General features: G+C 42.7%; 3 protein-coding genes across 3 annotated transcripts; 2 read left to right on the top strand and 1 right to left on the bottom strand.

Moving 5' to 3' along the window:
- Positions 1-314: 314 nt before the first annotated feature.
- LOC308374969 (putative ATP-dependent RNA helicase DDX5) lies at positions 315-6511 on the top strand. The gene is made up of 13 exons (XM_080850972.1): positions 315-454; positions 1231-1399; positions 1508-1604; positions 1724-1857; positions 2001-2066; positions 2167-2308; positions 2425-2585; positions 2674-2846; positions 2983-3093; positions 3194-3255; positions 3347-3406; positions 5226-5447; positions 5604-6511. Exons 1-13 carry the CDS (start codon positions 414-416, stop codon positions 6020-6022), a joined length of 1857 nt encoding a protein of 618 aa, XP_080707098.1. The 5' UTR covers positions 315-413; the 3' UTR covers positions 6023-6511.
- A 509-nt stretch (positions 6512-7020) lies between these two features.
- On the bottom strand, positions 7021-9905 carry LOC308369487 (septin-4-like; the record flags this gene model as incomplete). The annotated part of the gene is made up of 9 exons (XM_080843950.1): positions 7021-7172; positions 7472-7568; positions 7717-7818; positions 7995-8112; positions 8586-8720; positions 9078-9201; positions 9372-9458; positions 9598-9694; positions 9810-9905. The coding sequence occupies 9 exons, from the start codon at positions 9903-9905 to the stop codon at positions 7021-7023; spliced, it is 1008 nt and encodes a 335-aa protein (XP_080700076.1).
- Positions 9906-11405: 1500 nt separating this feature from the next.
- polg2 (polymerase (DNA directed), gamma 2, accessory subunit) lies at positions 11406-14613 on the top strand. The gene is made up of 8 exons (XM_080860283.1): positions 11406-12078; positions 12154-12271; positions 12530-12635; positions 12943-13128; positions 13399-13539; positions 13848-13928; positions 14150-14250; positions 14390-14613. Exons 1-8 carry the CDS (start codon positions 11598-11600, stop codon positions 14553-14555), a joined length of 1380 nt encoding a protein of 459 aa, XP_080716409.1. The 5' UTR covers positions 11406-11597; the 3' UTR covers positions 14556-14613.
- Positions 14614-14712: the final 99 nt, after the last annotated feature.

The raw sequence follows: 14712 nt of genomic DNA, 5'->3' as shown, positions 1-14712 counted from the left end.
CAGTCAGCAAACAATTATAATAAATAAATAAAGGTGGAAAGACAAGCCCATGCATTATATGGGTTGTCCCTGGTACCTAAATCATGTCAAATATAAATCTTAGAACCACTGAGTAAACAGTATTTCTGTACTTATCCAAATAATTGTCTATTGCTATGGAGCAAATATATGTTTTTATGAATCCTAGAGTTCCAACTTCCACTTCCAAATAAGGAAAAGAAGTAGTACGTTCACTTTGCGTACTTATACATTGTCTCTCTGGTAGGGTGAAGCGACCTTTATATCCAGTTCGTCACATTTTTTTTCTACCGGCATATTCTGTAGCCATTTTCTATCTGGTTAGACAACTTGACATAGTATTGGTTTCGGAAATACGTTTGCTATTTTGCTTATCCTTTTTTATTTAATTTAAAATGCCTGGATATTCTGACAGAGACCGTGGTAGAGAAAGGGGGTAAGTTGAAATGTAATTCAAAATGATCATAGAGCTGTCATGTAGCTACATCTTAGCGCATTCCTTGGTTTAGCACGGAAGACGGCTAACGTTAGCAAGCTAAAGGTATACTCCTCTAGTAACGTTCAAACATTGATGTAAGTTCTTTGTCAGGGTCCACACAATATCATTTGTATATTTCCCGTGTTGCATTCGACTTACTGCATTTTACAACGTAAGGTACCTATCGCGATTATTAGCTAGTTAACGTTTGGTGGCTAATTTGTCGAGAAGGAAATGCTTGTCTGCAGGCTAGCGGAGGGTAGCTGTCGCTAGGTCAACCACTTGCTAGCATTGTGGCTACGTCGTAGATTTGAAGTGATGTGGGATATTCCTACAAGACGGCGTGTGTGATACAATTGGTGACACGGCGTCCACCATTATTGAATAGGCTGCTTTTGTATTTCGTCGTAGACCTTGCCCAATTCTACGCTTTAAGGTCACCATGTGGCAAAAATGGATGGTATTTCAAAATGCCGGCCGCTTCAGTCTTCTTTGTTCCTCTACCGGCCAGAATTAAAATGGCAGGAGACTAAAATGTGACGCAGGATAAAATGCGAGTAGCTTCCACCCTCGGTCACGTTTTTATAGTTTTCTGTGATGTTAAACATGTTAACAGTGTGCCGTGATGGATACGTTGGTCTTTTTTAGGAACGGTGTCGGGTGGAGAGGACCACACGTGGTAGGTCCATGTGTTTTGTATGTCTACTAATATTGTCCATGTCTGTTCTTTAAAGGAGTTATGGTGGCGCACCTCGGTTCGGTGGGAGCCGAAATGGACCGCCTCAGGGCAAATTCGGTAACCCCGGCGAAAGGCTGCGTAAAAAGCACTGGAACTTGGACGAGCTCCCAAAGTTCGAGAAGAACTTCTACAAGGAGCATCCTGACGTGACAAGGAAATCAGTGGTCAGTTTCCATGTCATGTAGAATGTTGTCGTTTTTCAGTGCAATTCTTCAGAAGACTGACAGTATCATGGCCAGTGTGGCTTATTTATTTACTTTCTGTTACTACAGCAAGAAGTTGAGATGTATAGGAGGACTAAAGAGGTGACCCTGAAGGGAAGGGAATGTCCCAAACCAATCATGAAATTCCATGAAGCCAGTTTTCCCAGTAAGTTATTTTTTTATTTTTTTAAAGAATGATCTTGTTTTTATCAGTTCGTTACACTTTGTCCACACACATTGTGACAGATGTTGACGTTACATTACATACGTTGTGTCTTCCATCAGACTACGTCATGGATGTGATTGGAAAACAAAGTTGGACAGACCCCACCCCCATCCAGGCTCAGGGCTGGCCTCTGGCCCTCAGCGGCAAAGACATGGTTGGCATCGCCCAGACAGGATCTGGAAAAACATTGGCTGTAAGTCTATGAGGGCAATAATCTTGTAAAACTCCATCTTGTAGTTGTATCTGTGGAAAGACTTGATGCACCAATATCTATTATTATAATAATAATAATAATATTATTATTATTGTCTAATTCCTTCTTTTGTCTCTTTATAGTACTTGCTGCCAGCTATTGTTCACATCAATCACCAGCCATTCCTTGAACATGGCGATGGCCCGATCGTGAGTAAACCTATATATTTATTTGATTTTTTTCCTGACCCTGTCATGGCGTTCTCCTCTGTGGTGGAGTTGTTTGCTTATCCATTGCCTTTTCTCCCAGTGTCTAGTTCTGGCACCAACCCGTGAACTGGCACAGCAGGTCCAGCAGGTGGCTGCTGAGTACGGCCGAGCCTCACGTCTGAAGACCACATGCATCTATGGCGGTGCCCCCAAAGGACCACAGATCCGTGACCTGGAAAGAGGTGAGGTGGCATTTAGATTTTCCCACATGATCTCTTCAGACTAGCCAGATGCACTGTTGGGGGTACTAAGTGTTTTGTAAGGCACACACACTAACATTTCTCCCACACACTCTTAGGGGTGGAGATCTGCATTGCCACACCAGGTCGTCTCATTGACTTCCTGGAGGTCGGGAAGACCAACCTGCGGCGCTGCACGTACCTGGTGCTGGACGAGGCTGACCGTATGCTGGACATGGGCTTCGAGCCCCAGATCCGCAAAATTGTGGACCAAATCAGAGTAAGCTATTAACTCACACGTGCTCTAGACCCTGCGAGAACCTCCCTGTAGCAGGAACAAACCTGACCCCACTGCGTTCTATTTTCAGCCGGACCGACAGACTCTGATGTGGAGCGCCACCTGGCCCAAAGAGGTGCGTCAGCTGGCCGAGGACTTCCTGAAGGAGTACGTGCAGATCAACGTGGGTGCTCTGCAGCTGAGTGCCAATCACAACATCCTGCAGATCGTCGACGTCTGCAACGACGGAGAGAAGGATGACAAGTGAGTGTGCCTCTTGTTTGCCGTGTTGGGAGCCGTTGGCTCCACAGCATGTGCTTATTTGCTTCTGAAATACAGTTCTTTCAGTCCTTGTACTGATCCCAGAAGAATTACAATGGCGTGTTTTTCTTCTCGCCAGGCTCCTGAGGCTGCTGGAGGAGATCATGAGCGAGAAGGAGAACAAGACCATCATCTTTGTCGAGACCAAGAGGCGTTGTGACGAGCTGACGAGGAGAATGAGGCGAGATGGGTAAGAAAGTGCTACCTGTTCGGCTCACAGAATGCTGTGTTGCAATTTGCTTGGTGTGGAATGTTCCGGAATCTAATGGTTTTGGATGTCTTGTTTGCAGTTGGCCAGCAATGGGCATTCATGGAGACAAGAGCCAACAGGAGAGAGACTGGGTGCTTAATGGTAAGCCTCTCACCCGCTGTCACGTGCACTGTTGTTATGTCCTGTCCTCTGTGATTGGCTCCGAACTGAAGTTCTTACTTTTTACCCTCAGAATTCAAATATGGCAAGGCATGCATCCTTATCGCCACAGACGTCGCCTCCCGCGGTCTAGGTCAGTATGTCTGTAGCTGAACTGTTTGTCTTTTCCACACTTTGTGTCGTCCTCTTCACTAAAAGACGAGAAATCCCCAACGTCAGTCAAAAAAAAATGTTTTCACTTTAAAGAAAGTGTCATTGCTTTCTTTAACTTCTCTATGCATTTTCTGAGTTTTTCTCACCTAAAGGTGCAGTCTTTGTGGCAGGGCCTAGGCATGACAAGTCCCAGGTCTGCAGAGGGGGAAGGAGGACTATTGGAAGTGAAGCGACTGGCTGCCACCCAGTCGCTTAGAGAGGTGAAAAAGTCCCGAGCTCAAGCTCCTGTGTGCCAGTAATCTTCCAAAGGCAGTGTGGCTAAAGCCTTGTTCTGATAACTACTTAACCTGTTCTCTTTCCATGGATCTCCTTTATTTTGGTTACGTTTAAAATGCAGTTCATCCAGCCCTTGTTCTAATTCAAACTTTTTTTTTTTTAAACCAAAGCAAACACAACTAAGCTTTATTGCTGTTACCATTTTTAGTTGCCTTGCATGCATTTTGTCAAGCACTGTATGGCAAGTGATGGTGTTCTAGATTTGGAAATGATTGATGACATACGCGCGGAGCTGTGTCAAAAGCATGGGTGTTTGCAAACATGTAAGGCTTTATGACCTTATTTTCTTTAATTTTTTTCATTTTTTTTAATGACAAAGTGCTGGTGTACTTGGAAAATGGAGAGAGCAGTTTACAACTTTTGGTATTAATTTCATCTCATATCGCAATTGGTGACAAACTGGCACATGTGTTAAGGGGCTCCGGAAACCTCTAGACAAAGGAGCGAGTGTTTGTAAAATGAGAAAACAAAGCTCGATCAGTGACAGAAAACAAATTCCAAGCCGAAGTTCCTCCCTCACCTGTGTTTTTTTTGGTAAAAAAGTCATGTCGAGACCTGCCAGCGAGAGACATTTTCTCAAGTGAACACTTGGCTTCTGGGAAAATCTTGCCTAGACGAGACTGATGACGGGGGCATATAAACTGCCTAAAGGCCAAGGGGGTGGCTAGTTGTTTCCGCGTGAATTTTTTTTTTAGTTTTTTTTCCAAATGTTTTTTTCTGGTTTTGTTCTTTTTTCTGCCTGAATCGACTGTTTTGGGGGCCGCCCTCAAGTTAGTACTGGTCTGTTGGGTCTGGGCAAGACGTGCAGTGTGGCCTTTATTAGCATGCTTCTGATGAGTGTGCTGAAGAGTGCAAAGTGCACAGGGCCTTCAGATCCCAAATCCCACTGAAGCGTCCTCTTAACGGCACATGAGGAGGCACACGTGCGCATAGTGGCCCTACTGCGTAGAAGCACCTGGATGTCACTTGACAATTTGTGGGGAAAGTTGGCTGCATTGGGAAAGGACTAGTGAATGCATACTCCTTAAAAATGGTAAGGATTCGAACCCAATTTATTTTATACCCTGTATTTTATTAATATTTTATTAATTTATTTTTCCTTTTGAATTTAAAAAGGGCAGTGTAAGCTTAGTGTCGGGTTTTTTTTTTCTTTTCCTTTCTATTTTCCCGTTAGCAAAATGGAGTGTGCATCGTTTCTCTCTTCCCACAGTAGTATTCCCATGAAGTAGTAACTTTTTAAATGCCTGTTTTAATTGTACTCTTTCTCAGTGTCAATAACACCCCTCCACTCCCCCCACCCCAAGCCTTTCTTTTTCAGGTCTGCTTTTTTTTAGTGTCCAGCCATATCCACCGTCTTAAGTGGTTCATGGTCTTTGCTAACTTGTGTTTTTGGTCTGACTGTTGTGGTGTGCAAAATCTTGTGCATTCCCCTGCATTTTTTGCCACACTGCAACACTTTCCAGATGTGGAGGATGTGAAATTTGTCATCAATTATGACTACCCTAACTCATCCGAGGACTACATCCACCGCATCGGCAGGACTGCCCGTAGTCAAAAGACGGGCACGGCCTACACGTTCTTTACGCCTAACAATATGAGGCAGGCCAACGACCTCATCTCTGTCCTCCGCGAGGCCAACCAGGCCATCAACCCCAAGCTCCTGCAGATGGCGGAAGACAGAGGAGGTAATTGCTGGTTACACAAGTTAAACTCGTACATCAGGTCCTCAGTTTGGCTCAAGTTGGAAGTAGGATCGTTGTGATGTTTCTCTGCGATTGTTTTCAGCCTCAGTTTTAAGTTTTTTTTTTTTTTTCTTTTTTCTTCTTCGTTTGTCCCCACAGGTCGTTCCAGAGGCGGCAGAGGTGGCTATAAGGACGACCGCCGCGATAGGTATTCTGGGGGGGGGAGACGGGATTTTGGTAACTTCAGGGATAGGGATAGCGATAGGGGCTACGGTAGTGGACCAAAGACGCAGAATGGTGGCTATGGCGGGGGCAATACATATGACAAGGGCAGTACCAACACCGGTAACTACAGCAACGGTTACAACAACGGACAGGCTAACAGCTATGGCGGCGCCGGCAACCCGGTAGCCGCCTTCCAGAACCAGAACTTCCCGGCCCAGCCATTTGGCGGGGGCCAGGCGGCTGGCCAGAACGGCATGAGTCACCCGCCATTCCCCTTCACCCCACAGGCGCCCCCACAGCAGCCCCCACAACCCATGGTGCCCTACCCCATGCCTCCCGCGTTCCCTCAGTAAGGCACTCGCCCACTCTCACACACACACTCACTCACTCACTCACATACTCACTCACACACACACACTCACACACACACACACACTCACTCTCTCTCTCACACACACACACACACACACACTCACTCTCACACACACTCACTTTCTCTCACACACACATACTTGTGCGCACAAACCAGTCATTTTGTGTTAAAAGGAAGGAAGAAGGAAATCTTATGACTATATACTTTGTACTATTTGTTTTATTTTGCCTCCAGCAGGGTTGAAGCTTTTTTTTTCAGCAGTCTAAAAGTATCTAAAGTCCAAGTGATCTCGAGTGCAGCTAACCAGCTGCACGCTCTTTACCATTTTTATTTGTTACATTCCTCAATAATTTATTTTTACTAGATAATGCACATTTTCATGATTTAGTGTATGTTTAAAGTGGTATGTTTAAATCTTGACCCGAAGGCCATGCTTGGACCTTCAAATAAAAATAAAAGGAAAATGGAAGTTCTCTTGTCAGTGTGTTTTTTGAAGGAAAAATACAGGAAGTGGGGATTGAAGTTATTTCTCATTCTTGAATGAAGTTTAAGGATGGAGGTTAATTTAGGTAACACTATGGAGAATGTATTTAAAAGGCATGCGTTTGAGCACAAGATGGTGTAATGATCACCTCTGTCCACAAGGTGGTGTAGTGCCATTGTTTCAAAAGTAACTCTGGGAACATGGTCTCCAGATGTAGATATAAAATAAACCTCTTCAGATGTAGGTATGAGATGACATCCACATATTTAATCACAATACACACATTTAATTTTCTGAGGTCATGCACGTCTATAGTTTCCAGAGAACGCCTCTACGACTACAAATACCTTCTACAATATGGAAATGAAATTTGAGGCAGAATACTAGTGGATTGTTCACTGTAGTTTATTGCATTGATGTAATCTATCCAAGTTGTTACACACACATCCCGATAGAAATTGTTGTGTACATGTGAGCTGCTGCGCGCTTGCTTACTAGAATGACATGCTAGGACTGCGCATGTTCATGCGACTGATGCGGAATTGCTCATACAGGTTGTCCTGGGTCTTCTCTTTCAGGTCCTGCATATGAGTGCGGACCAGCATAGTTCTCAAGTGAACCAGGTCACTGTGGTCAGGGTTCTCCACTTGCAAAAAACAGGAAAATGATTTATCAAATGTTCATATAGAACCAATATAAGACATTGAGTATAATGCTAAAACACTGAGTACCACAAGCACAGGCACATTCACTGGAGAAAGAAAACAAAAAAATGTGATAATTCAGAAAGTGCTCAACTGTCAAAAATCTATGCAATCATAACTAATTGCATATATATATTTATATATAGCATAATATACCTATATAATAAATCAATAATATTTAATATATCATAACCCTCTTGAATAGTCTAAAGAGGTTTGAAGATAAACACAGGACGGGTACCTTCTACCACTCCCCATGGGTACGCCCGAACTCTCACTTTCCTCCCATCCATTCTCAGCTGCATATTACTCCCAACCACAGCAAAAGGGACGCTATTCTGTACACACAATAGCAAAACCTCCTAAGTTAGCACATACTCAAATATATGTTGACTGTGTGAAAACAAACGGTGTGTAGTAGTTGGATTGACTGTGTGTTCAAGACTACTGCACTTGGCTTATAATGGTACACGCAGTACTTCTGACCTTCATCTCAAAGTCCTGCCTTGTCCACTCTACGTCATTATCAGAGTCACAGTCTGAAAACTCGAAGATCTTTATTTTATGAAACTCCATCTCCCTCCGTATCTGTAATAATGCATCGTGTCATTTAACGCAAACCTAACCAGATTGATACACAGTTAGGACGTTTTTTTCAGTTGATCATTGCAGTGTCATATTAATGTTAGAGTTCCATTATGTACCAATTGAATACATACTGTATATGGAATCAGCACATCATTTCCCCAAACATTTTCATTTACCGTTTCTTTCTTACGTAGCAACTCGGCCTTGGTGAGGCAGTCAGCTTTAGCAATAACAGGAACAATGTTGACATGCGTCTGCAGGTCCTTCATAAAAGCTACATCTAGGGGTTTGAGACTGGGAAAAACATAAGGAACTGTCTATCAAGCTTAACTATAACACAAACCCTCTCTAACATAGTAAATAAAACCTGTGCTTGGAAATGCAGTTGGTGTTTCCTCTGTAATCACTTGACAGCCTAATTCTGTTCTCAACACAAGACATACATAGACAGTGTTCTCAATTCAAAATCAGGTTTTATTGGCCAAGTAAATTTGCACAAACAAGGAATTTGTCACAACACCTTAAAAAAGTATATAAAAGGAAGAATAGTGCAAAGAAGTGAAGAGTCCAGGAAGTGCAGGGATAAGTAAATACTATACACTATGAGTATGACGGTTGTACAGTAAGGGTGAAATAAATAAGTATGATTGTGATTGCAGGAGTAATTGTACATTGGTTATTATAATGATCCAGGGTTATTTCACAGTGCCACAGTGGGTTAGCTGTTCAGTAGAGAGACGGCGAGGGGGAAGAAACTGTTCACCTACCCGCGACCATAGGGGGAGATGAAGTAGAGGCAACAGTGGACCCGGTTGTCTTTGATCTGGGTGCGATGCTTGCCCATCTCATCCATACGATATTGTTCAAACTGCTCATGGAGGTAGTCCAGTACAGGATAATAACTACAAAGGAAGGACAGGCTTATGCTACATACATAACTGCTAATGTCAAAGAAGACCTTGTTACTATGTTATATGTTATGTTATTTTGTATCTTGTATGCCCGTCTACTGCATAGATGTTGCCTGCCAGGTCATAAGAATTTCACTGCTCTGATGATGCTAAGCTATTTGGTGCATGTGACAATAAACACTTTGACTTTGAATTAAACCTGATTTACAGATGTTAGCCCTGTATTTTTAAGCTTGTTGTAAGTCAATTTGTTTGTTTTTTTGTCTAGGGCACTCTTCTGACATCAGGCATGTTCATGACAGAAGTTTGCAGGAACTGCTTATTCTTTGCTTCCAGCATCTTTAACACCTTTCTGTGCCGTCCAAAGCGTCCCCAAAGCCTGGTGTATCAACAATGGTGAGCTTCAGCCTGACTCCCTTCTCCTCAATGTCTACTGTCTTCTTAGATATACCAACTGTTCTCTCTATCATCTCTGTACAAAGGGATAGACTACAGATGTTCAAGTGCTTTCATGCTGAGATATCATATAAGTAAGCCTTTTTTCAGAGATACCTGACCACCTACTAAGTGTTACATATTACAAGGTGACATGGCATCTAATATGCCCTCCAATGGATTAAACATGCAGTCCAACTGATCTACCTGAGGTGTTGGGCAAAATCCTGTCACTGTACAGCCCTGTGAGAAACAGGCTGTTGATCAGGGTGGACTTCCCTAGGCCAGATTCCCCTGAGGAACCAAACGAGAGCAAGAGCGTGAGTGCATGTCCACCATTTCACTCTTCACCACACAGTACACAGTGAAGGTGTAACACTGAATGTGGCCTCTGCCTTGTTTCATCCATGACACATGTGCTTTCTTTCCTTACCTACTACCATCAGGGTGAACTCGAAGCCTTTTTTCACATTCTTCCTGTGAATTTGGTGAGGCAGCGAGGCAAAGCCCACAAAGGACTTCCCTAGCTCCTAGTGTTAAAGAGGAAAAAAGTTATGCCTCATGTAGGTGGGATTTGAAAACCCCTTCAAGATGCTACTGCACATGTTGTTGGAAAACCAGGAGTTGAGGACTTCAGCTTCTAACCTCCATGGATACATATGGATCGTGTCGACCCCATGGGCTCTTGGGTCTGGCTGTGTCCGGTCTGGTGGAGTGTAGAGGGTTAAGAGTGGAGTCCATGTCACTAAGCGGAGATTCAGGCTCTCTGAGACAAGCCTCTGACTCAAGATCATCGTCATCTTCAGTGGTGCGGAAGTACTAGTAAAATTAGCGCTAGTCAGAACACATTTCAGTAATATAGTGTCTGAATGTTTTACACAATAAGGAAACTTGTTTTCTTGTTTTCCATCATGTATCTTACCTCACAGTCTGCACAGTGTGGATATAACAACAGAGGAACATGAAAAGGAATACACATTTGGTGAGTATAGGTTACAAAAGCAAAAAAAGGGGCAAATATTTATAATATTATGCCCTGACACACAGGACAATTATCTAGTTTTAGTGTATTTCCTCTACCTTGTAGATCAAGTTCATCAGTCTGAGTGCCTAAAGAAATCCAGTGATGATAAAAAAAATGACTATTGTAGCTGCAGAAATGTATTTCATGTTTACATAACATACGTTAATTTAGACCTTTCACAGGCATATGAATGGCTTGTTTTATAGAACAGATCCAGAGCTTTGATGCTATCAACGTTAGACTATTTAACGTTTGACGTATGACATTTATGTCAGCAGCTGTTTGTATTCTCAAATGTTAACATTTCAATATTTTCTCCGATTCGACTAGCCTACTGTGCCAAAAAAAAAAAAAAAACGCTACTCACAACCGTCCATTTTTTCTCGAATGTTAGCCAGGATATTCGGTCAACTGCAATCAGCCTAGCCTGTCACGCGAAGTCATCGCAGCATCTCAGGTCTGTTCCGACGACAAACGCATGTGATGTCACAATCATACAAGATGATGAATGATGAATATTTACATTCTCGATAACCAAGGACACCCATAGACATCTATGAGGACACCTACCTACACCTGGGCATTCTACCCTTTAACATAATGTTGTCACTTAATGGCCTACTGACGAGGGAACATGTAAAGTTATTTCCAGAATTAAAAAGTGTCCTAAGTGAAGTGTCTAAGTTGACAGCGCATCATGATAGGCCTACAACTACAATAAATAAAAAAACAAATCTGTCAAAGTCATCTTGAAATAAAAATGTTTCTGAACCAAGGCAATTTCTGACAGAATAGACGCAATAGACTCTAACTGACTGTTACTGAATATCTAAATAAGCCTTCGTTGTTACAAGAGGAACCATTGCAGGTAGCTAATTAGATCCACCACATCGCTTTTTGCAGATGGACTGACAGCGTTCCTCGTGCTCGTGTAAATTGCAAGCAACTATAACAATATTTGCCTGTCATTCTTCCACCAGAATAGTACTGAGGATAGCATCATACAAGCACCACAAAAAGACAGGTGTTGTTACATTTATATAATGAAAAAGTTGATGTACTGTGTTTTGAGTGAGGGACACCTCCAACCGGAACCACAACTACACCCGGAAGGAGTTTGCGTATACTTGGCCGTGTCCTGGCTCTTGCCGCTGTGGTGTCGACCCACGTGTGGTCTGTAAATAAAGAATCTGATGATGACGTATTTCAGTTTTGATTGAATAGACAACTACAAATAGACAGTACGCTAATTTATTTCCCAACATCAGATGACCGGACAGCACACAACATCTTCATGCAACTTTAGAAGAGCTACGATAGGAGCAAATGTGAAGAGAATGCAGAATAGGTTTGACATTGCTGCTCTACTATAACTTTGTCTCTCTTCAGATGATTATAGCAATGCTAACATGAAGATGTTTACTTATTGTGTTAGAAGATGCGTATTGCAAATACGTCTCCAATGTGGCAAGCATAGACCTCAGTGTGTGCTACAGATGAGCAGAGCGCTACATAGCCAAGGTTCCGAATCTGACCTCGCATTGAACGCACTGCTGAAGCTCTGCACGGAACGCTTTTACATAGCACCCAGCGAGTCTCATGCTCAGGCGCTGAGGCATGGAACTTCCTGTAGTTATGGACCTCTCGGAAAGGAACTCCAAAAGAACATTTCAGAACAGTGGTGGAATTCTGTCACTAGATCAAAAACACAGGTGTTCGGAATTAACACATTGCAGCATGTCCCCAATGGCAAGGGGAGTTTGAAGCTTGTGGATACCAGTGCCATTGGACAAATTATTAACAACAAGGACCTCACCAAAGACCAAGTACTTGATAGGCTGCAGCAGCTTCTTCATCATAGTTCATCAGTCCGTACAAACCTGCTTCAAGGTGAGCAAGGTCTGCAATATCTGTGTTTTGGGTTCAGAATGGATGTGGTGATGCTTCTGGTCTTTGTTGTTTAAGGGGCCCTAGAGCAGTATCTGCCTTCTCTGGAGCTGGTAAACAAGAAGCTACCATTTGGTTTGGCTGAAACTGGCACCTGCTACCAACTCTCAGATCAGAACATAGCTGGAATTGGTTGGTAAGGACACAAGATTTCACACAGATTTGTTTTCAGTCTTGAGTTCTTCATCTTCATTGACACATTTAACCATAATCTATTATAGTTATAATGTTTCGGTTTATGGTTTTACACAGCATTTAAACTTTAAAGGGTTATCAACACTGGAATCATCTGTTCGTTGCATGTAATTGTCAGGTCATATACCTCTGAATGTCCAATGTGTTAAAATTACAGTGTAGTCTAAACTGGATCTATCTAATCCTGTTTTTTTGCCAGCTCATCAGAGTTCACAGAAGCCTCCCTAGTGTGGTTCTGCTCCCCACGCACCTCTTCACAGTGGCTGGACCACTGGACAAGGCAGCGGTTGAAATGGTGGCGAAAGGTCATTAGAGACTTTTATCAGTAGTTGCCTCTGCCCTATTTTAGCTGTCACAATTCAGGAGCCTCTGTCTTTAGTTCTGACTGCATGTAGCATGTATGTTAGCCAGACACACTGATTCACAGGTGAAGGGAACATGTGAACAATTTCACATAGACAGGTTGCATATGATTAATTATCCATTTTGAGTAAAAAAGCAAACAAACATGTTGTATGGTGTAGACAGTTGGTGTACCGTATGGAATATGGTATGGAGACAGACTTTTACTCTGTAATCGAGGTTGCTAATGCTAAATCTGCTCTGCCTCAGTTTGCCTTGAGCCCATCCGACTTCAGCTCCAGTGAACTTGTGGAAGCAGAGCTGAAGGATGGAGCGTCCCGCGGGGTCCAAGTGACATACAGCTTCCCCTGGGGACCCGAGCCCCTGGAGACCCTGTGGAACCTGGGGGATTCTGAGCTGCTGAAGACACATGCAAACGCCAAAGCTAAGTTGCAGGTGTGTGTCAGAAATCATTAGACACTGGATGGTTAAGACAGTGCTGCTTGTCTTATATGGAGGATAGATGCCTTTATAAAACTCTGCCTGTGTCTGTAGCCTTGCTGGTTCTCTACTACTACTAATCTTGTAGCACAAGGAGCTAAAGACGACATAATCTTAATTGGGGATGGCAATTACGGGCTGAATATGTTTTCACTACACTAAATGTGCACTTTAACACTACTGTATGCCTTTGAGCTATGAAATATCTTGTGTTTGTTCTTGCAGTGCAAGGATGGGAGAAAGTTATTTGTGCCTCAAGTCATAGCACTGAGTGGAAACATGGATCGGGGTCTGCTAGCCTACCTCTTTAACTCTCTACAAATGGAGAAGAAAGTTAGCATCAAGCAAAAGATTCACCAAAGAAAGGTCTGTATGTGTGCCTGTTCTATCACGGTCATACAAAATGCTGTAAGAGAGCATGAATCACCACCATAAAGGAACATAGTCAGCATTTGTTTGAGTTTTTTTTTACTTGCGGCATTTCGAATAGACATCGAATGAGACTTTTTTTGTCTGTGAGCCGCTGTATATAGACCTATATCTTCATGTTACTTTTTCAAGTACCAACTAAATGTAATATTTATATTAAAGAAAAACGTTATTTTTTTAATTTTATTGATATTTTAACAGTATTTTGTAATTCATTAAACGGTCTGCCTGGTCTTGACACCCAGGTGCTGAAGCTCCACCCCACCTTGGCTCCAATTAAAGTGGCCCTAGACATGGGACGAGGCGCTACTGTGGAGCTGAGACAGGTATAGATTTAGTTTTACTGTATCTTCCAGACATTTTTCTCAAAGTCTTTTTCACAGTACTGAAAGACTCTGCGGTTTAGAGTCCACAACCTCTATGCCCTGTTTTGGTATGACACACACCTGTAAAAATCCTAATACAACAAATTTACCTTTGTTGGAAACCGCTGTCAAAGTTAAGTAATAATCTTTAATATCAGGATTTTTGCGCTGTATTTTTATAGGTTTGTGAGGGTTTGGTCACGGAATTTCTTGAAGCAGACATCTCTGTGTGGCCAGGCTACCTTGAGACTATGCCTCAATCACTGGAGCAGTTGCACACCAAGTAACTAATACTTTTATCTTTTGTACCATTGTTTTGGTCAAGTTTATCGGTGAGATAATCTCAACTGCCGTACACAATTTTACACCATGTCACCCTACTGAGTTCCTTCATTTGATTGTCCTTTGATGGGTGTCTGCAGGTATGATGAGATGGGTGTGCTCTTCACCGTAATGATCAGTGAGAACACGCTGGAGAATGGCCTGCTTGTAGTGCGCAACCGAGACACCACCATCAGAGAGACCATGCACATCTCCGAGGTCAAGAAATACCTCCAGAAATACATTAACGCAGCCAGTAACATCTGAGTTGTGGACCACAGGTGCCTATGCTAACTGTGCAAACGGTTTGAATGAAGAAGGTCTAAAGTCTTCAAGTCTGTTTATGTCACATACAGACTTATTGTCTCTTCAATTGTCATTTAAAATATAGATCTACCTCTTTTGAAAAAACAGTATTGATTGG

This window comes from Sprattus sprattus (genome assembly GCF_963457725.1).
Source record: "Sprattus sprattus genome assembly, chromosome: 1".
In the NCBI taxonomy this organism is placed as follows: Eukaryota; Metazoa; Chordata; class Actinopteri; order Clupeiformes; family Clupeidae; genus Sprattus; species Sprattus sprattus.
Note: the sequence above shows the minus strand (reverse complement) of the source record. Positions and strands in the feature narration are given on the sequence as shown.

What these genes read in the sequence shown, in the direction of transcription:
- LOC308374969 (XM_080850972.1), top strand. Translation starts at nt 414, where the DNA reads ATGCCTGGATATTCTGACAGAGACCGTGGTAGAGAAAGGGG. An exon ending in GATCCGTGACCTGGAAAGAG is followed by an intron (nt 2,309 to 2,424) that starts GTGAGGTGGCAT and finishes ACACACTCTTAG; the next exon opens with GGGTGGAGATCTGCATTGCC. An exon ending in AAATTGTGGACCAAATCAGA is followed by an intron (nt 2,586 to 2,673) that starts GTAAGCTATTAA and finishes TTCTATTTTCAG; the next exon opens with CCGGACCGACAGACTCTGAT.
- polg2 (XM_080860283.1), top strand. Translation starts at nt 11,598, where the DNA reads ATGAAGATGTTTACTTATTGTGTTAGAAGATGCGTATTGCAAATACGT. An exon ending in CCGTACAAACCTGCTTCAAG is followed by an intron (nt 12,079 to 12,153) that starts GTGAGCAAGGTC and finishes TTGTTGTTTAAG; the next exon opens with GGGCCCTAGAGCAGTATCTG. An exon ending in CTACTGTGGAGCTGAGACAG is followed by an intron (nt 13,929 to 14,149) that starts GTATAGATTTAG and finishes GTATTTTTATAG; the next exon opens with GTTTGTGAGGGTTTGGTCAC.